This window comes from Typopeltis vanoorti, chromosome 8 (assembly GCF_054136105.1).
Source record: "Typopeltis vanoorti isolate ZY-2024b chromosome 8, IOZ_Tvanoo_1.0, whole genome shotgun sequence".
Classification (NCBI taxonomy): domain Eukaryota; kingdom Metazoa; phylum Arthropoda; class Arachnida; order Uropygi; family Thelyphonidae; genus Typopeltis; species Typopeltis vanoorti.
Window position 1 is genome coordinate 127,572,132 of NC_143556.1, and position 23,926 is coordinate 127,596,057.

The following is a 23,926-nucleotide window of genomic DNA, read 5'->3' on the forward strand; positions in this document are numbered from 1 at the left end:
GACTGCCTGCCATTCAAGAAGATTAGCCTCGTATTTAGTGTTGAATACTTTGGCTACTCCTTCTTTTCCATGATTGTCATTGCCTGAATATAACATTTTGTATTTATTGCTCAGAAAGAGCTCACCAGTTTTGGTCTTTTTTGTTTCAGTCACCCCTATTATGTCAATCTAGTATGTATCTAATTACTCAGCTAGCTCCATTTCTTTGCCATTCAGGCTTCTTATGTTGATAGTACCGATCTTCAATTCTGGTGATATATTGTGGTGATACCACAATATTTAACACTTTCGCTGCCAACTACGAGTATACTCGTAGTGGGTAAACCTGTTTCACAAGCCAGCTACGAGTAAACTCGTATGACGCTTACCGCCGGTGACAAGATTATTGTAGTGACCTTGAAGAAGTGAAAATGCTTGGCTTGTGGGGCTGGCATCGAAAGTGTGTATTCTCATAGACCGTATATGCTCTGTACAAGCCAACTACGAGTATACTCGTAGGACACTTACCTCCGGTAACGAGATTATCGTACTGACCTTGAAGAAGTGAAATTGCTCGGCGTAGGGGAACAGACCATGCCGAAGTAGCGTGGCAGCAAACGTGTTAATGATGGTACAACATGATGATAATCCAATCCCATATTCTCAAATTTATGCAACAGTCTTCCATGCTGTCTTGTCAAAAGCCTTAGTATAGTCTAAAAGTATATGGTGTATCTATTTCCCTTGTCTTCCTCGATGGTAACATAAAATGTAAGCAAGTTGCTCAAACATGGCCTTCCCTTTGTAAACTCTCGCTTTTATTGCAAATTATAGATTCTGTCATCTCGTTTCTGTATACATGCTATTACTAACATTTCCAAAATCTTTGCTACCACTCCAGAGATACTGATAGGTCAATAGTTGGACATATCAGTCTTTTCACCATCCTTGTGTAATGGGATTATTTTTTTTTCACTCCTGTGGAATCTTCCCTGTTCTGAGAATCAGTTATACAGCTTGGGCAAAAAGAACAGCCAGTTCAGCCAAACGCTGTTTTACCATCCATGCTGATATTCCATCATCCATATTACCAAATTGTTATTCAGTTTGTGCAACAGTTGTACCTCCTCATACAACAGATTTCCTTCATTTAATTAAATGGTAACAATATGCTTGATGTTAATTACTTACACCAAGTCAGGTCAATAGCTTTTAGTAAAATCAGCACTCTTGAACAATCTCTTCTGCCTCTGTGACACTCATGCCATCTACATTCACTACAGCTATTCCCTCATGCTTATTCTTTCTTTTACTTTGAGTATAAAATGATAGAATTCTTTTGGTTTCCTTTAGTTTGCAGACAAGTTTTTTTTCATACTCAGCTTTCTGTATAGCATTTGTAACTCTTCTGGTCTGTTCCTTATAATTTTCATACTTTTGCACTTGGTATTCCTTCCACATGATTTTTTTCCTTAAGAATGTCATGTTTAATAAGATTGCACATCCTTTTCACTTCTGCATTATTGATTCTGCACTCCTCACCTGGTCATAATTTCCTGCTTTGTAGTTCAATACATAACTTTTTCGGGATGAAACATTCATAAACTTTCCACTTCCCAAGTATAACATGATTATTGTCACCAAATGGAAGAAGAGCAGTTAGCTTCTTTAACTAAATCCCCTCTAACACTATAATCAGATCTTACATTCTTCAACCTCGAGTTCCTACTATCACATGTTGCTTGAGGAAGTAATCTTGAACTGCTCAGTAAATTTGATGACATTCTTCTCATGAGATTTCACCACTACTTATTCTCTGTTCAGATAATTAAAGTCACCTATGATGATTCTTGTTTTGCACCTATCACATTTATTTGGTATTGCATGTCACCATCACCAGCAGCCATCTACTAGGTCTCTAACAACACTCCACTGTGTATTTGGTCTTGTTAGACTTCACCTCATACCAGATGGATTCAAACTCACTGCCACAGGGAAAAGTGTTAATGGTACTGCAGTCATGGCTTGCTACCTTAACTGGACTCAAATCATTCAATATCATTAGCAGCACATCCTGTTACTCTCCTATCCAACCTTGCCTTCCTAAAAATACTGTACACTTTACATTCAGTACCACTTAGTACATCTGCTTCTGATAACTATGTATCACTAATCCTAATACCAAGGCAATATATATATATTGTACACTTTGTTTTTGATATTCCTGGCATTTGTGGTGAGACATATAAGTTACCCATATGCTTTTTTTTGTATACTCACTTATATGGTTTGTGTGACCTAGTTAGACAACTTGCAGATCTCTATATCTGATCTTGCTTATGCTTACATCCTTTCACTTGCTAAATAAATATGAACCAGATGGACACAACCTTGTTTTTTTCCTTCAGTCATTTCCATGATAATGCACATTCCTCTCATTAACACAGTTACCGTATTTTCCGGTGTATAAGATGCACTTTTTTTTTACCTTAAAAATTCATCTTAAAAATGGGGTAAGTCTTATATAATGAAGGTAAAGATTGTTTCCTCTTTTCAAAGTCATACGCACTCCCTTTTATGTTCCAAGATCTTTGTAGACGGTGGATGGTGCAATCATATCGATGCGTGACCTTCACGTGACTTCTAGCGCGTCACTGGCTAAGAACGGGTAGTCCCTATTCAAGTTTCATAATATCTTATCTGAGTAATCAGTTACCGATTTTTATCAGTATTGAGTTGACGTGTTGAGATATTTTGTGTTCAATTTGATATTTCCCCATAGATTTTAGTGATGGAAAAAAACAGGCGACATTCATATTCTTCAAGTTACAAATTGGAGGTAAAATATGCGGAAGAACACGGGAATAGGGAAGCTGAAAGACATTTTGGACCTCCGCCTACAGAAAAAATGATTAGAACTTGGCGTGGTCAGAAGGCGATTTTGTACAATTTGCGTAATGAAAAGTGTGCAGAACGTGGAAAAATTGCGAAATGGCCAGAACTAAAGAACGAAGCTTTGAAATGGGTGCAAGAAAATCTGCAAAATGGCATTGCCATTTCAACAAAAATGATTCGTACACATGCAGTCAAAGGAGCCTGTGAGCGTGGTTTAGGTAAAGTTTAGGTTTTTTCCAGAAAATTGTATTAAATTTCTTAGGTGCGTCTTATACACCGGAAAATACAGTATATAATGTGGTTGCTCTTTTGCCCAAATGAAGAAATTGCTAACTATATTGGAATATCATAGATTGTGATAATAGAAGTCCTTGAAATTTAGTGCATTCAAATATTATTTTTGTGAAAAGTTACTTTTGGGCTACCAAAGAATGACTTTTGCATGTTTGCTGTGGTAGCATGTCTTTGAGTTTTTTTGCGAAGTGTTTCTCAGGTGATGATGCAGCTGTACTTTGTTATAAGTATACCTAAATATGTTTAGTTAAGTATTTGCTGAAAGAGGAAAAAATTGCCAGAAAAAATTATTTTGTAAATATCCAAAATTCAGCATATTTCATATTATATTGTTTCCTGATGATGACAATTTGAGTTTGCAAAATGTTGGAAGTATTAATTTAAGTTATTTTAGTTAATACATTAGTCTACATTGAATTTTTTTTTTTTTTTAAATACAATTTAAGAATAGCTAAGCTAATGTGTAAGCCCTGCTATCAGACAGAACTGCTGTTTGATTTTCTAATAACATATTCTCTGTACACTTTGATGGCTTTCTTATCATTGCAACAATCCTTTGCTGTTTTCAGCATGTTTCCACTTTGAAAAACTGCCTCTCCAGTATTACCCTTGATAAATTCATTTCAGTTAAGTCTCACCAGTTTGTAATCTCTTCTTTACGCTATTCATAACCTTCCATTTGGCATCATTGAACTACCATCTATTATCATTTGACAATTATAAAATATCAGTAGAGTCTCTTTGTTCCTTCTAGAATATTATATCCCATTCCATCCATTCTTCTTTACAGGTAGTAATGAACTTCTCCAAAATCTAATTGATTAGCTCCAGAAATATTAACTCACCTAATTTACTGCTTTGATAAGGATCTACTCTTATTCAGTAGTAGTATCATTATATCTCACTCATTTAGGACCTTACAAATAACAGACTAATTTGAAGAAAAATTGTTGATAGGAAGTTCATAATAATGCAAACTTTTCACATAGTATTATCCTGTACTCCCTGTTGGATACATATCAGGAATTTGATGTTGGTAACTCATAGAGGTGTTGTAGCTTGTTCCTAAAATATAGATAGTTAAACAAGTTTTTCATCTAATAATAACTGAGATATAATTAAGATGGATTTAATATTAAATAAGGGGTGCTTAAGAGTCAAAGCTATATAACTGAGAGGAGACCTCCACATCACATCTTTAAAGAAATGCGGAGAACTGATCAGGACTTCTGAGCTAATGTCCAATCCTCGCCTTCTCGTGGTGCAACCTGTTAGGTATCTACCTGAATACTGAACGAATGAGGATGGGCTGGCAATTTGGAATTTAGCCGACCAAATTGTACTCTTTATTGGCTTAAACCAAAATAAAAAATGATGGTACAACATGACAGAATTTCATGCTGGCTGGGGTGTCGTCTGGTTAAACAAGGCCCCCGTTGTTTTCACCAGGGAACCAGGGCGAACAGCGAAAAGTCAGCTACTGGAACAAATCCTAAAACCCACCCCAACTCAATATCACCAGAGTTCAAGATCGGTACTATCAACATAAAAAGTCTGAATGGCAAAGAAATGGATTTAACTGATGAACTGGATAAGTACCAGATCAACATAATAGGGGTGGCTGAAACAAAAAAGGCAAAAACTGGTGGGATCTTTCTGAGCAATAAAAATTCAGGCAATGACAATCATGGAAAACAAGTAGTAGCCATAGTCTTCTTCTTCAACCTTCTGGTTCTGTCCACTGCTGGATGAAGGTCCCCCCCCTCCCGTGATTTTCCAGATCACTCTGTTTTCTGCCTCTCCCATCCATCTCACTCCTGCAATTTGTTCCAGTTCATCTCTCCACCTTCTTCGTGGCCTTCCTCTTTGTCTTGCTCCATTCATTGGTCTCCACTCTGTTGTTTTTCTAGTCCACCTTCCATCACTGCATCTGGCAATATGGCCAGCCCATCTCCACTTAGCCTGTTTAATGTATTTTACAATATCCATGACACCTGTTTGAGATCTTATCCAGATATTTGTCTTCCTATCTCTTAATATTATTTTTAGCATACTTCTTTCCATGCGATATTGTGTTGTTCTCAGCTTTTTTGTTTAGGGCTTCTGTTAAAGTCCATGTTTCTCCTCCATATGTTAGGACAGGAAACATGCACTGGTTGAAAGCTTTCCTTTTTAGATTCATAGGGATGTCACTTCTGATTATGTCTCTCATTTTCCCATAAGCCATCCATCCAAGGCGAATTCTTCGTTCAATCACTTTTCTTTGGCACTCCTCAAAGGATAACAATTGGCCCAAATATACATATGAAGTAACTTGTTCTATTTCATGGTTTTCAACTTTGATAGTTCTATGGTTTATTGCATTTATTCATCATTATTTTTGTTTTTTCTCTATTTATTTTTAATCCAATTTCTCTGGAGGCTTCATTTAGCTGATTTAGCCTTTCTTCAGATCTTCAAGATTATCTGCTATTAGGACAATATCATCTGCAAATTTCAGATGATGCAGCCTTTCTCCATTTATGTTTATTCCTTTTGTTTCCCAATCAAGGCTTCTAAAGACTTCCTCTAGTGCAGCTGTAAATAATTTGGGAGATATGGTGTCGCCTTGCCGGATGCCTTTTTGTATTAGGAACTTTTCACAGTTTTTATATAATTTAATTACAGAAGTTGCATTATTGTAAATATGTTTTAGTGTTTCAATATATGGTTTCTCAGTTCCCTGGATTTCAAGTGCTTTTAGTGTTGGAGATGTTTTAACTGAATCAAATGCTTTTTCATAGTCTATATAGGCCAGGCATAAGGGTTTATTGTATTCAATTGATTTTTCAAAGAGTTGTCTTAATGTGTGAATATGGTCCAAAGTATTGTAATTCTTCCTAAATCCAGCTTGCTCACAGGATTGCATTCCCTCTAGTTTAGATTTTATTCTATTATTTATAATTTTTGTGAAAACTTTATATATGATGGGGAGTAGGCTTATAGGTCTGTAGTTTTTAATTTCTTCCTTATTGCCCTTTTTAAAAATTAATATTAGAAGTGAATTGTTCCAGTTTTTCGGAATTTTTCTGTTTTAGGCGTTTATTGAAGAGTTTACTCAACTGTTTGATAACAGGGCTTCCTCCCACTTTTAAGAAGTCTACCATAATACCATCTTCTCCTGGGGCCTTTCCATTCTTCGTTTCCTGCAGTGCCATTTCCACTTCACCTTGTAAGATCTCAGGGGCATCATGGTCTTCCTCACTCGAGTTATCCATAGAGTATTCTTGGATGTCCCAGTCTTTGTTTTCATGGAATTTAGTATAAAATTCCTGAATTCTTTTGATTATTGCATCTCTATTTTTTATTACTTCACCATTTTTTCCTCTTACAGCAGCTATTTCCTTTGTTCCAACTGATAATGTTCGTCTTAGGACCTTCATATTACTATTGTTTTCTATTATACTATTATATGATCTAAGTCCATGTTTCATCCTTTTACGTATAGTTTTACAAATTTCTGTATGTTCTATTTTATTGGTGTCATTCAAATCTCTTTTCATATCTCTTCTTTTCTTCATCAGATGTAAGGTTTCCTGTCTTAGTTTTTCCTCTCCTTGGTGCTTTTTAACCTCCTATTTCTAGTGCACAATTCAAGATAGATTTTGTTAATATTTCATTAGCATCATCGATGGTAGTAGCTGTGATTAACTTTTTTAGTTCATTTTTGAGTGATTCTCTGTAACAGTTTTTATTGTGGTATAGATAGGAAGGTAGCCATAGTATTCAACACTAAATATGAGGCTAATCTTCTTGAATGGCAGGCAATATCAAGTAGTGATGTGGGCAAATATGAGAATGGGGAACTGGACAATGAGACTTATTTGTGCCTATTGTCACACAGAAGGTTCTACTAAGGTAGAAGTGGAGGAATTTTTTGAGGCTTTAGAAAAAGCAACTGACACAATGAAAAAAGAAAAGTTGGTCCTTGATGGGGATCTAAATAGCAGATTAGGAAATGATTGTGTGACATACAAAAATATTTTGAGAAAATTTGGAGAAAAGAGCAAAGCTAATAATAATGACAAATTTCTGCTCAGGACATGGACTGGTTATTACTAACACCATGTTCCAACATAAAAATGCACACAAATTCACATGGAGAAAAGAGACAAGGAATAAGAAAAGTCTCAATGACTATGTTATTTAGACACAAATGCAAGAATGCTAAACACTGTGTAAAACTAGCTAAACAAAAGTCATGGGAGGACTTTGGCAAGAATATAGAAAATAAATATCAAGAAGGTGTCAAAATATTTTGGAGGTTGTTGAAGAAGCTTAGAAATGGGGGAAAAAGTGCTGTAAGAGGAGTTAGAGATGATAAAAGTGACATGAAAATGGGAGAAAAAGATATCCTTGAAGTATGGAGTAATTACTTCAAAAAACTGCTAAATGAAACAAGCAGTGATGACAGTGGTAAAAAAACACTGACCAGGCATGCAGTCAGGAATACATATCCATACTTGAAGTAGAAAAAGCCATCAAAGGCTTGAAATGTGAAAAGGCAGCAGGAGTAGATGATATTCGACCAGAAATGCTCAAGTATGGAGGTATAAAAGTCTTACAGTGGCTGCACTGCATAGTTCAGAGGGACGAATTCCAGATGAGTGGAGTAGAGCACTCATAGTACCCATATATAAAAAGGGAAATAAAACTGCTTGTGAGAATTACAGAGGTATTTCTCTACCGAGTGTTCCTGGTAAGATATATGCAAGTATACTTGAGAAACGGTTGAGAAGGATTGTGCAAGAAAAGCTTGGTGAAGGACAAGCTGGATTAAGGCCAAATGGACATTGTCAGGATCAGATTTTCACTTTACTATAGATTATTGAGAAATCATGGGAATATAACAAAGATTTATATTTAAGTTTTATAGATCTAGAAAAGGCATATGACAAGGTGCCAAGAGAGAAGCTATCAAAACGCTACAGTTATATGGTGTCAGTGAGACATTATATCAAGCAATACTTAGTCTTTATTTGAGTTGTAAGTCACCAATTAGAATTGAAGGAAGTACAGGAAGATAGTTTAATGTTAAATCAGGTGTCAAACAAGAATGTACATTATTCCCTCTGCTATTCATTATCTATATGGATCACATTATCAAGGAAAGTGGTATCAAAATTGGAGATGTTAATCTCAGCTCTCCGCTTTGTCATCATCATCATCAAATTCCTGCCATGTACCCTCAAGGAGTGTACAGGATATATAGTACTACATGAAAAAAATTACATCATTACTAACTTCCTATCTACAATTTTCCTCCAAATCAGTCTGTTACTTGTCAAGACTCCAACATTATCAGATCTTATATTTCTGTCGTCTAAAGCACTTTGTACCGCATCAATCCACCTATATCTTGGTCTTCCTCCAGGTCGTTTTGCTGCCAACCTGGCAGAGAACACTTGTTTTGCTAATCTTTCCTTGCCCATTCTGTTTAGGTGACCATACCACCTGAGATTAGCTCTGCTAATGCATTCCTGGATGCTGACAATGTCAAGTTCTTTCCTAATATCCTCGTTTTTAATATGATATTGCCATTGATGCCATCTGTTCACGCCTCTAATCTTTCTCAAGACTCATATTTGTGGTCTCTAGCTTTGGTCAAGTGTTTTACTTCTGACCCAGCTCTCAGATCCATAAGTTAAAATTGGTTTGAACACTGTCTTGTATACAGCTAATTTAGTGTTTTGACTAATTTCTCTCTTATTCTATATAAATTTATTCAGTTGACTTCCACCCATACCAGCTTTGTTGATTCTGTTGTCTATTTCCATATTTAATTTACCATCTTCACTAAAAATCGTGCCTAAGTAGCTGAAATGTTTTACTTGTTCCACAGGTTTTCCATTCACAATGCAGCTGATATTTTCAACAATTCTGCCTATTTTCATTGTCTTTGTTTTTTTAATGCTGACCTTCATACCATATCTATCACAACAGTTACTCAATTTACTCAGGGAATCTTGCAGACTTGTACCAGATTTATTTAGAAGTATAACATCATCCGCATAAAGCAAAAAGCTGACATTAACATCTCCAATTTTGATATCAGATTTAATACCACTTTCCTTAATAATGTGATCCATATAGATAATGAATAACAGAGGGGGATAATGTACATCCTTGTCTCACACCAGATTTAACATTAAACCACCTTCCTGTACTTCCTTCAATTCTAACTGCTGACTTACAACTCAAATAAAGACTGAGTATTGCTTGATATAATGTCCCATTGACACCATATAACTGCAGCGTTTTGAATAGCTTCTCTCTTGGCACCTTGTCATATGTTTTTTCCAAATCGGCAAAACTCAAATAGAGATTTTTGTTATATTCCCATGCATCCTCGACTCTTTGTCGTAAAGTGAATATCTTATCCTGACAGCCTCTATTTGACCTGAATCCAGCTTGTTCTTCACCAAGCTTTTCTTCCACAATTTTTCTCTACCATTTCTCAAGTATATTCATAGATCTTGCCAGGAACACTCAGTAGGGAAATACCTCTGTAATTCTCACATTCAGTTTTATTTCCCTTTTTATATATTGGTACTATGAGAGCTCTACTCCAATCATCGGGAATTCATCCCTCTGTCCAGGCTTTCTGAACTATGCAGTGCAGCCACTGTAAGACTCTTATACCGCCATACTTCAGCATATCTGGTCGAATATCATCTACTCCTGCTGCCTTTCCACATTTCAACCCTTTGATGGCTTTTTCTACTTCAAGTGTGGATATTTATTCCTGACTGCATGCCTGGTCAGTGTTTTTTACCACTGTGCTATCATCACAGTTTCCTTTCGTAACTTCCAGGGATGGCCTCTTGTCGTGACTCCTTCCCGCTGTTCAACCAAGTGAAAGAACTCCCCAGTGTCAACCTTGTAACCACCGCTCAACAGTATCATATCACGTCTCCTTCTGTCCACCAAACTCTGCAATCAACACTCCCTCAGCCGGTCCTCATAACTAACATTGTACATGTTAACTTCTAAATAAATCCGCTACAAGTCTGCAAGTTTCCATGACCATATTGAATAACTGTTGTAGTAGATATGGTATGAAGGTCAGCATTAAAAAGACAAAGACAATGAAAATATGCAGAAGTATTGAAAATATCAACTGTATTGTGAATGGTAAACCTATAGAACAAGTAAAACATATCAGCTACTTATGCACGATTTTTATTGAAGATGGTAAATTAAATATGGAAATATACAACAGAATCAGCAAAGCTGGAATAGTAGGATGTCAATTGAATAAATTCATATTAAATAAGAGAGAAATTAGTCAGAACATTAAATTAGCTGTATACAAGACAGTTTTCAAACCAGTTTTAACTTATGGAGCTGAGAGCTGGGTCATAAGTAAAATACTTGACCAAAGACCAGAGATAGCAGATTATGAGAGTCCTGAGAAAGATTAGGGGCACCAACAAATGGTATCGATGGCAATATCATATAAAAAACGAGGATATTAGGAAAGAACTTGAACTTGTCACATCCAGGAATACATAAACAGAGCTAATCTCAGGTGGTATGGTCACTTAAGCAGAATGGGCGAGGAAAGACTACCAAAACAAGTGTTCTCTGCCAGGTTGGTAGGAAAATGAACCAGAGGAAGACCAATATATATGTGGATAAGAACAGTAAAAAGTTCCTTAGAAGATAGAAATATAAAATCTAATAATGTTGGAATCTTGACAAGTAACAGACTGATTTGGAGGAGAATTGTAGATAGTAAATTAGTAATGATGTAAATTTTTCATGTAGGGCTATCATATCCTGTACACCCCTTGAGGGTATATGGCAGGAATTTGATGATGATGATGTTTCATTTGCACCATATAGCTGTAATGTTTCGAACAGCTTTTCTCTTGGTACTTTGACATAGTTCTTTAAGATGTTATGTTGTTGTTTTTTCCCTGTATAATTTTGTTGTTATCCTTAATATAAATTTTTCCTTTCAATAAGACCTAGCCCCTTCAATTACAACAAACTTAGACTCTCAACTCACTTCTTGTGCGTAGGGAAAGCTAATCTGTGTCACAGGTCGATTTCTAAAACTTTGTCACGTTTTCATTCTAACTACTAAAGGTTATTCCTTAATTAAGAACGAATCCTTTGAAATTTCTATCTGGGGCAGCCTCCTTTTCAGATATTGACGAATTTATTTTTTAAAGCTGCGCCAGTCAGTATCCTAGGATAGAAGGGACTCTTATTCAGAGAGACCTTTCCAGAACTTTATGCTCATACTCATAAACAAACACTCAACTACAGCTATTTAAATCTCAGCTTGCAGTCATGACCTCTAATCTAATACAATATACCTTCTATTCCCTCTGCTTAGGCTTGAGTTTATGAGTGGTAGTTTGATTTCATATTCAGGCAAGACTCAGGCATAAGAAACAAAACATGTTTATTGTTACCTTAAACATTTACAATAATATCACACACTCAATTAATTCAATATCATACCAAATCAAACTAGGAGAAACAAGTAAACCCTATGGCATGTGACCAATAACACTTTCCCTTAAGATAAACACAAATACACATAATGTAAATACTATGAACTTTTAATGAATTCTGTCTAAAATCTTAGTCTTACATGTTAAAATTTGTCACATTCATCTATAAATGTTTCCAGACAACTTGTCTAATGGAAATCTGCCTATATAAGATTTAGATGATCACTTAAAGTTCTCTAATAATCTGTCCACATTAGACCAATACATTACAGTTTTCTTTCCTCTAACCTAAATGGGAAGTAGATAACAAAGTTCTGTACTTTACCATTTCTTGGCCGGGATACCTGGTCCATTAGATCCATTCACCTTTGTTGAACTCGGTTCGGTACTTCCATCAGATCATGTCCATGTGGAGGGTCATGGTAGTCGTCAGATTAGGCTTTACTCTGCACCTGACATCGTGTCTCCGTCTATCTGGATCTGCTGCCGATCATTCTCATCTGTTCTGCCGGTTGCAAGGAAACACTCTACTGCTTCCTTCCGATGGGGCACTTAGCGAAAGCTCAAAACTATAGATGCCAACATCTCATGTTTGGCACCGTTCGGAATCTGTCAAACATCCAAAGGAAAGGGCTCACCGTCCAACATCGTCGTACCACCTTGAATTGATCAGGAACAAGCAGGTTCAAAGGAGACAAAAAAAAAGAGCCGAGAAACGGCGCGAATCTCTGTTTATTCTCTCTTCCTTGCGCCCTCTTTTCTGCTGTCCTTTTCTACACGAAACTTGTCCTCAGTGTCCCTTGGCTGATCCGTTATGCTCCTTCTCCTCTTCGAGCACTCTTTTCCAGAAAGTGAACTGGAGTCACCTGCCGTGTAAGCCCTTGCTTCAAGCCTTATGCTCAAGAGTATGGCTCGCACGCGATCCATATTATAAGTTTAACTTATAATTACTATTATAAGTTAAATTACTTATAATTATTAAATAACTTATTATAACTTATAATTATCCAATAATATAACTATAATTAACACACAAATCCTCTATATGAGTTTTGGATAGACAACATTATTATTATTATTATTATTGTTCCGGGAAACTCCAAGGAGTCGACAGACTCATCGAGGGAGGCCCTAACATCATGTCAAGAACAACTATTCAACATTCACACAGTATCTATCATATCTTGCCTTGAACTCATTCACGGTCGTAGCACCCACGACAGATTCTGGAAGCTTATTCCACTCATTTACCACTCTCCAAGTAAAGAACCTAGCTCTAACACTCTTGTCAACCACGCTCTTGCCCAGCTTCCATGCATGGCCCCTAGTCCTCCCACCACCAGTCATCTTTTCAAAAATATCTTCTGGATCAATCTTATAAAAACCCTTCAGTAATTTGAATGTCTCAATCATATCACCCCTCCTTCGCCTATCGTCCAATTTCTGCAACCCACAAATCTTCAACCTATTCTCATAAGGTTCATTCCACAGACCTGCTATCATCTTGGTCACTCGTCTCTGGACCCTCTCCACTTCCTCCCCATCACGAAGAAACCCTGGTGCCCATAGCTGGGCACAGAAGTCCAGATGGGGTCTTATCAAGGCTCGATACAGAGGAACAACAACTTGTTCGTCTCTGCATGTTAAAGTATTTTTCAGAAGCCAAGTGATTTGGTGAGCTGTTTTAGTTACTTTTGCAATGTGCCCCCTAAACTTCAACTCCCTATCCACCAACACTCCCAAATCCCTGGCCTCATCAATCTCGTGGAGTATGGTTCCACCAATGCGATATACTGCTGCTATTCTTTTCACCCCAAAGTGCATAACCTTACACTTTGCCGCATTAAATTGACATCCATTTTTCCTAGCCCAGTCCTCCAAACTATCCAAATCATCCTGTAAAATTTTGACATCCTGTGTACTCATAATTGCTCTACCCAACTTTGCATCATCAGCAAACAAGTGAACACCTCCTCTCAGATCCTTTCCAATATCATTGATGAACAAATTGAAAAGCAGTGGTCCAAGAACAGAGCCCTGTGGCACTCCACTAGTCACAAGACGTTTTTTAGACTCCACTCCTGAATAAACCACTCTTTGATATCTCTCCTTCAACCACCCTCCTGTCCATCTCACCAACCCTATATCCATCCCCATCTGTTCCAGTTTACTGATTAGGGTTCCATGTGGTATCCTATCAAAGGCCTTGGCAAGGTCCAGTAGTATCACTGTAAACCCATTACCCCTATCCAGTTCAGCCGTCACTGTGTTATAAAACGTGAGCAAGTTACTGAGGCATGATCTACCCTTCACAAAACCATGTTGTCCCCCATACAATATCCCATTTTCATCTATCCAATCCTGTATTCTTTTCTTGACTAATTTCTCTAAGACCTTGACAATGATTCCTGATATGCTAATCGGTCGGTAATTTACAACAGCAGTCTTGGAACCACCTTTATGCAGTGGAACTATTTTCCCCTCTTTCCACCCACTCGGGACTAACCCAGACCCGAGACTCAAATTAAACAAAATGGTCAAGGGTACTGACAATTCTTTAGCTGCTTCTCGTACAACACGAGCTGGTATACCATCCAATCCCACAGATGTATTGACATTGAGGTTATGCAATAGACTACTCACCTCCACTTCATTAACCACAATTCCCGTATAATCTACTGGTTTATTCGTTTCTGCAATGTCACCACCTGGATGATATATTCTTGCAAAGTGCTCACTCAGTAACTCAACTATATCAACTGATTCGGTTACCTCCCTACCATCGGCATTCTTTAAAATCATTCTGCCATATACATTTTTTCTTTTACTTGCAACATATCGAAAAAACTGTTTAGGATTTTCTTTAGCCTGCATGGCCAATGTTCTTTCGTAATCCTTTTTTGTTTTTCTTACCACACTCGTTACCCTTCTGGCCTGTGCTTTATACCGTTCATGTGCCTTCCGGTCACCCTTCTCCTTAAATTCCCTCCATAGTTGTTTCTTTTTTTGCAACTCAAGCTTAATGGTGTTATTCATCCATTTAACCCCTACTTGATTTTTTATTCGGACTCTAGGTATACAGTCAGCCATTGCTTCATGCAAGCACTTCTTAACTATCTCCCATGCACTATCAACTTCTAGTCCTTGCAGTTGTACATGCCATGGCACTGAACCAATCAAACTCCTAAGCTTGTCATACTTTCCAGCCCGATAATTCCACATGTACCCTGTCTTAATTGAAAATTCTACACCTTTAGCCACCTCCCAAGTTAAGACCCTATGATCACTCTCACCAATTGGTGGCAATGTGGTCATATTTGTTACACCCAAATCCTCAGATGTAATTACTAGGTCAAGCACTCTCTGACCCCTAGTATTTTCCATTACATGCTGTCGCAGATAGTTATCCCTTAATAACCGCATAAAATCCAGTTCCTTCCTCCCGTGTGTCCTCTCCTCACTCCAATCAATGCGACCATAGTTAAAATCTCCCATAATAATCACCCTCCTTCCACCTATTTCTTCTATTTGCTTGTGCATACTGTCACCACCATCGTTTCCATCACCTGGTCTATAGCAGCACCCAATTGTATATTTAGTTCTGCTATCCACAATCTCACACCAAATGGCCTCAAATGTGCTCTTTTCTCTATCCTGCAATTCAACTTCTATTCTCCTTGGCTGGAGCTCATCAGCTATCATCAACAATACTCCTCCCCCCATTTTATTCTCTCTGTCATTCCTGAACACACTATACCCATCACATTCAATCCCACTAGTTATATCATTTACAGTCAGCCATGTTTCACTAATACCTATAACCTGTGGTCTGGAAGTGCCAACCATGGCCAAAAACTCTTCCTTCTTGTTCCTAATACTCCTAGTATTAGTGTACATGAATTTAAGACCCCCATTAGCCCCAACCCTACCTTGATGCCTTATATTAACTATCCCACTCAAATTTGTTGTCCTTATTTGCTCTGGCATATTATATTCATTCTTACATTCAACTGCCTCCATAAGGACTGTATCTCTACTCCCCCCCCCCCTTAACAAATCTAGTTTCCCTGAATTTGCACATCCACTACATTCAGCAACACTTTCTGAAGTCTTCTTACACCGTAACCATTCAAATGCAAGCCATCCATCTTATATAGATCCTTTCGCCCATCAAACTCACTCCACACATCCACAAATTCCACACCAATCGTCATACATAACCCACGCATAAAGTCATTCGCAATTATAGCCCTCCTTTTAAACATTTCACTTTCATACCGTGGCAAAAGACTAATCATTCTAACTCTCTCACTCTTTTCTTTTGCTACCTCAAACAATTCATTCAGGTCTTCTATCATTTCCATTTTATCTCCTTTCAAATCATTCGTACCTGCCACAACAATCATTTCTTTCACCCTTTCCTTTTGCTCTCTAATAGACTCAGTTACGTCCTTTATGGTCGCACCAGGTTGGTACGATTTGGTCAAATCCTCTACTAACACACCTCGTACTAACAAGTCTCCATACAGCACTCTATCCTTCATTTTGTTCATGTTCACATTCATACGTCTATTTTTCCTGTCATACCTTTTATTATTGGTTGGTTCATTCAGTCTACATTTGTTCATGCACTCTAGCTGCTGTTTTGCTCTTTCTATTGCACTATTCAACAACGCGATCTCACTCAATGCATCTATCTCATCTTTTTTGTTCTCTGAGAAACCATTTATACTATCATTCACACTTTCTATATTCACACTCTCGCAATTTTCATGTACAACCTTGCCGTTTCTTGTCCTATCGCTATTTCCTTCATTCTGAAGGTTGACAAAAATATCACGCTCACGATCCGAAATACGCTTCAATTCCTCATTCTCCCTACATTTTCTACACACATTCAATCCTTTATTATCATCTAACCACACTCCGACCGCACTCCGCAAAGCGTACATTTCACAGCTAGTACACTGACTCATTTCTTTTATGATACCGTTCTTTGATAACGATGGCGAACCTTCGTTACTGGCCGCTATTTTCCTTCGCACAGGTGCCATACTTATTTACAACGTGTTTTGTCAAATTATACGTTATAACACACCAAAAATAGACGCACTAGAATACGCAAGGCAAACAAAACAAAACTACACAATATTAAGTAATTTGTATCGATAACTGAAAATGATACTTATCTTATCTGGAGCTTGCACGAACACTACACATTACGAATTCATCTAGCGGCGACTTCCCGACATAGATTATGTTATAAAACACTTTAGTACACTAACCACGCTAATAAAGCTCCAATAATATACAAAATTACACACTTAAGTCCATTAAATTGAATCCAAAACATCAATAAATCAACAAAAAACACAAATCTCTCAGGAGCTCTCCGATAGCATGTCCGTTCACCAGCTAGCCTCGACACCAAACATTGAATCTTATAAATCTACATAAAGAGATACATTTATTCTTTTGTAAATAATTTCCTTATCTTCTGCTGGAGTACAAGTTTCTCTTACAGCTGTTATATTAAACTTGTTAAATCCTGAATGAATAGTTTCTTTATAAAAGTTCTTCATCCAGGATCTAACAAAGAGATACTTGTGCCATAAGGTTTTTCTTAAATTCAAGATAACAAGAGGAAAGAATTGAATGATATTTATTAAAAGACCATGAATTTCAGCCTGAAAATTAGTCTGAAAAAGTTTCATGTATAACAGGCCTACACAACTTGATTGTCTTTGAGGGCCAAACTCAACTTGGACCACCTGATCAAGAGCCAGATCATTTTGGACCGAGAATCTTAGACTTATCCACTACAGTTAAACTTAAGTAAATATGTTAGTAGGTCTACAGTAAATACTAATTAATATACATATTTAAATTTTTTAGAGAGTTACAATTAAAATTATAATCAAAATTATTTACAAACAGATATAGCTGCAAAATTTCTCAATAAAAACAACTTAAACGTAAACACAAAGTTTACTAATAATTTCACTGAGAATATCGCACTTATTCTCAGTGAAATATCAGTGACTGAATATCACAATGTGACACATTATATTTCTTTGTTGCCACTATTTTATCAAAGTTTGGTCATGTTTCAAGTGGCCGTTCTTAATATGGCCTCTAAATTGATATCACTTAAAGATGAATGCTGCTTGGTTTTGTTCAAGTTCATGACCGAAAATGTTTGTTCACAAGTATATGTGCTCCCAAACACCTGGTAGGCAGTATCCAACAAACTTTTAAATTTATCCTGATCCAGAATAGAATAAAACTCTTGTAAAGTACTCTCCCTATGCTTGACCCGATAGTTTTCAGAACACTGGAGATAAATAACTTCCATCTGGAGTTTGACAGGTAGATTTCCTGCTTCAACAGAAAATGGATCCTCGGTCACTTTTATGCAGACTTCATCTTCATTACTCAATGGCATTCTTTTCTGAAACTCCTCACTTAGAAGTGATATGTGCTTCTTATATGTTTTTCTTGATGAAAATTTTCTATTGAAAAAACATTTACATAATTAGAAATGGCTCAGTCAATTAGCAGATATATTAGATATATATTTAGATATATTTACTGTATTAAATAATCTTAATTTGTCTTTACAAAGCAAGGAAATTTCTATAATTCATGTCCAAGACAAAGTGAACACCACATTGGCAAAGATGAAGATATGGCAAGAGCAGATTGGTAATGGAGAATTTGATGCGTTTCCTTCTCTTCATGATTTGCAAGTTCAAATGAACAAATTGATGTTGTGAAATTTGCTATCATGCAGCATTTACAAAGCTTACAAATGAATCTAGAAAAGCATTTGCCTGAATTTGACATTAATTTTCAGTGTATAAGATACTCTTTCAGTATCTTATACACTGAAATATATTATTCACTATCTTATACAAAGAAATCATTGCCAAAGGGTCTGTCGCCAATAGAAGAACAACTTTTAGAACTAGTTTCTGATGATTACCTAAAAAATAAATACAACGAAAATACGTTTTCATCATTTTGCTTACAATGCAGAATGAATTTCCTGAATTAACAAATAAAGCACTAAGGTTCATTTTTCCATTTCCAAGTTCATATCTGTGCGAAGTTGGATTTTAGGTCATTGCAGATAGTAAGACGACAAAGAGGAACCGCATTATAGATGTCGAACTGCATCTGAGATTGAAATTAACAACTGTAGAGCCAAATTTTTTTGAAATCTTATCCTGCCATAAGCAATTTCACTTCTCTTTGATGATAAATTAATTAAATTAAGTAAAAATTTATAGTATCTTTATAAATTTTGTTCTATTAAAAATAAATCATAGTTTTTGTTTACATTTACAAATCCAAATAAAATAAACATTTACAATGAAATATACTTATTTATTATTACTATTATTATTTTGATAAGGGGGTACTTGATAATATTGAAAATTTAAGAAGGGGTACACGGATAATTGAAGTTTGAGAAACACTGGTCTAAGGCATAATTGTAAAACAGGAAGGAAGGAAACATGCTCATTGAACAGATGCTTTTAATAAACTTTCTTTTTGTTATGAAAAAGAAATTCATATGCGCCTTTTCTAGACACATCGCTGAACAGTGAGCTAAGTGCAACTAGCATAAACAGTTATAATGCATTTGTATCCTAATTTTGATGATCAATTAATTTTTCTTATGCTCATTTTTAATTGTTTCTTCACCAAGGATAATCTAGTGTTTTGTTCTAAATTTGATCCAAAAAATAGTGTAGCTATGTCAAATAGAATATAATTAAATAAAATGAATGAATTTTCACCAGTTAAAATTTATTTACAAATGTTAATTATTTAAGATCAAATAATATGATTTTACTACTCCTGTCATATTGAAACCTTTGAAAATTTTATATGTATCTATATTACAAAACAAACCACTTTAGTGATTTATGTTTTTATATCTCCTGTTTTCTACCTATCAGCTAAACTTTGTAACTAACACACCTTCACTCCAATCTCACAGGACTCTCACTCCTCAGACCTGACACCATCTTGGACACTTTTCCATATTGTTCATTCACACCACTTCTTCATCCTAAGAAACCAAGGCAATCTAATCTGTATACAGTAGTTCATGTGTGTGTGTCTAGATTCATTTATCTGTGTCAAAGTCTTATACAGTGGGCTAATAACCTCCTCATCTGTATTCAACATCCAAGTGATCTCCTCAGCTTTTGGCCATTTTGCAATATGCCTTCTGAACTTAGCTCCCTATCTACCATCACCCAATGTCCTTAGTCCATTCAATTTCCTTAGTGAATAACCTTACTCTGTGCCACATTGAAATAACTACCATTATCCTTTGCCCACACTGTCATTCTGTTTAACCACCTTACCGGCCATTATGGATCAAATACGCATCCTCATACGCTTCGTATCCATCATATATTTCAATGTAATATCAATGGTATTACAATTTTAATATGCACTTCGCATCCCTGATAACGTTGATGTCTATAGACATCTTGGCCAGTAGTGTGGTTAAATCATCCTGAAGGATTTCCAGATCACCTTTATTAGATAAAATACGGTACATCTTTTATTATGAAACACATTCCTGATTTCTGTGAGGGTCTGCTGCCATTTCATTTTTGCTTTGAAGCTTTTTTGTGGCTTTCTACTCCTTGGTAATTAATTCAATGTTGTACATTATATTTTGGCAGCAGTCATTTATTAAAAGTAAATCAATAGTTTTCCTGAAGTTACACATTTTTCTGTTTCTTTCCAGGGATGATCATTTTAATCAAGTGACTTCTGATCGACATGACATAAATAATGAAAATAATACTACTTGTCCCTCACCAGGCACTAAACAGCTACAGAACTTTCTGCAGATTTTAAGAGCCAAACAGAAACTTCTTGATGAAAAAGTTTATCATTTGCGATTATGTGATGCTTCACATACTAATAAAAGTGAATTAGAACTGCTTGATACAGCAAAAGATTCTAGTTTTGAAGTTTGTAGTGGAAATGAAATGAATGATATTAGTTATGAATATAAGGCAGATAAAAATTCACTTCTTACAATAAATGAAGAATCTGAACATGAGGTGGATGTGAATATGAAGAGTTTTAATGATGATTACAGTTGGAAAGAAAGTTTATGTTCAGAGGAGAATTGTGGAAGTGATTCAGACAAACCAGATGGAGAAGATGTTGCTATATGTGCTGAAAATCGTGGTGGTAAGTTTTTAAAACCTCTGTAGCTAGAGGAAATTTTATGTTCTTTAAGTTATAATCAGCAAATAATAAAGAAAAGAAATAAAGGGCAAATAGTCAAGTGTAGGATTGTTTATCCCTTTAAAGAAGCAAAGGATTATCAAATGTGTTTAAACTTATAATCATTATATTATCATTTAAATTTTTATTAATTCACTGGGATCTTCTTTCTTTTCATTTATGTTTTATAATAATTGATGTGGCATGTAATTGAGTTAATATTAATCCTATGCTACTTTAGTGTTTCTCTTTATCTCTTGACATTCTAAATGCATACATGCTTTTTTTTATTATTGAAATATGCATGTTCTTTACTTGTATGATCACTGGTTGAAGTAGAATTTCTAGTTCGTAAATTTTCTTTATATATATATATATATATATAAATCTGGAAATTGTACTAAAGTGAATGTTTTTTTTTTGTCAAATAACACAGTATAATGCTTTGTTATTCTTAATGTCCCTACAGCCCATAATGTATATATATATACATCCAACAAAACCTGGATATGATCCATATTATCTGTTGAAAGAACATGAATAAGAAGTTCAAGTTGGCCATCATACTGAAGAGAGCACTTAACCAGATTAACTTGCATTCATAGCTGCATTCAATTGCCTATAGCAAAAAACACAGTTCCTTGCTATATGCTCGATAACTGGAATCTTAGTTATATTAGACTAAATACCTACAAATTATTTTTATCATATAATTACAGTTTTTAATGCCAGTGCAAAATAAGAGATAATTTCATACTTTTTTCTGCTAATTATGTTTAATATCTTAATCGACAGTACATTTTATTCTCGACAGTACAATTCAATTAATCGACAGTAAAATTATATACAATAATTGTTTGACAAAACAATTATTGTATAAATTAATGAAATTTTGACTCTTAAAAAAATATACCCCTCCCCCATATGTTCTAGATTCAGTTTTCTTTATTTTTTATTCATTATCATAGTTCGAAGACTACTTCACAGATTGCATGAAGGTTCACACTTTTACAATTTTGCATTATAGAGAATAATACATAAATCTTGAATCATATCGTGTAATGTATAATTTATATGATGAGATGTATAGTTCTTTGAGCTTCAACTTTCTTTGCTTCCCAGAATTGATCATTACAATTACAGTTGTACTAAACTTATATATATTTTTCTGCTGGTGTAGATATTATGTAGTAATTTTGAAGAAGCAATACTTTTGCTATAATTTATCATTCAAAATATATACAGGTACATGTGCAAAAAATGAAATTTCATTTCCAAATTTTTCATAATATAAACCAAATTGTATTTCGACTTTAATGGCTAAACTTCTTCTTCCTCCCCCCCCCCCTCTCCAGCAATGCTATCACAGGCATTTTTTGAAATGTGCCTATTATAAGACTATTTAGTAAGTAAGAATATAGTCTGCCAGTAGTGAAACTGTCTTTTAAATTTTCATAGCAGTGTGTCATAGATGAAAAAATTTCAAAGTAGCACAAATTTTTACGACAAAATAGCAAAGTAAAAAAACAACATTATAGCGTATTAAAAGAAAAATAATAAGATTCTCTATAAAGAGAAGTGCAGAAAAATTATTTCATGCTGTTCATTTTAATTCCTTTTTTAAGACAGAAAATAACGTTAATTCTAATTTTCATGACAAAGATGATCTTTTTATTGTCGTCATCATCAAATTCCTGCTATGTGCCCTCAAGGGGTGTACAGGATATGATAGTACCACATGAAAAGTTTACATCATTAATAACTTCCTATCTACAATTTTCCGTCAAATCCATCTGTTACCTGTCAAGACTCCAATAAATGAAGAATTATCAGATATTATTTCTGTCTTCTAAGGCACTTTTTACTGTATCAATCCACATATATCTTGGTCTTCCTATGGGTCTTTTTCCTGGCAGAGAACACTTCTTTTGCTAATCTTTCTTCTCTCTCATTCTGTTTAAGCAGCCATACCACCTGAGATTAGCAATGCTGACACATTCCTGGAGGCTAACAATGTCAAGTTCTTTCCTAATATCCTCGATTTTAATATGATATTGCCATTGATGCCATCTTTCATGCCCGTAATCTTTCTCAGGACATTCATATCTGTGATCTCTAGTCTTTGGTCAAGTGTTTTATTTCTTACTGATGCTAGAGCTGTGTTAGAAGATCAGCAATAACTGTCTTGTTATTGCTGACCTTCATATCATACAACAGTTATTCAATTTAGTCAGGAAATCTTGCAGACTTGTAGTGGATTTATTTAGAGGTATAACATCGTCTGCATAAAGCAAATAGCTGAGATTAACATTTCGAATTTTGATATCATTTTTAATACCACCTTCCTTCATAATGTTTTCCATATAGATAATGAATAACAGAGAGGATAATGTATATTCTTGTCTGACACCAGGTTTAACTGCTGACTTGCAACTCAAATAAAGACAAACTATTGCTTGATATAATGCCCATTGACATATAACATAAGGGATGCTTAAGGGTCAAAGATGTATGTGAGAATTACAAAGGTATATCCCTATTGAGTGTTCCTGGTAAGTTATATGCAAGTATACTTGAGAAACGGTTGAGAAAAATTCTGGATGAAAAGCTTGGTGAAGAACAAGCTGAATTCAGGTCAAATAGAGGCTGTCAGGATCAGATCTTCACTTTATGACAAATAGTAGAGAAATCATGGGAATATAACAAAGATCTCTATTTAAGTTTTGTCGATTTGGAAAAGGCATATGACAAGGTGCCAAGAGAGAAGCTATTCAATACGCTACAGTTATATCGTGTCAATCGGGCATTATATCAAGCAATCAGCGGTTAGAATTGAAGAAAGTACAGGAAGATGGTTTAATGTTAAATCTTGTTTGAGACAAGGATGTACATTATCCCCTCTGTTATTCATTATCTATATGGATCACATTATGAAGGAAAGTGGTATTAAACATGATATCAGAATTGGAGATGTAATGTCAGCTCTT

At 35.5% G+C, this 23,926-nt stretch overlaps 1 protein-coding gene across 2 annotated transcripts in view; it reads left to right on the forward strand.

The window, feature by feature from the left end:
* The window catches only part of Sas-4 (spindle assembly abnormal 4), a 527,986-nt gene that overhangs the window by 222,024 nt on the left and 282,036 nt on the right, over positions 1-23,926 (forward strand). For both annotated transcript variants that reach the window (XM_090396928.1, XM_090396929.1), the window contains one exon: positions 20,449-20,903. In XM_090396928.1, coding sequence (XP_090253054.1) covers positions 20,449-20,903 — 455 coding nt within the window. The remainder of the gene's footprint in view (positions 1-20,448; positions 20,904-23,926) is intronic.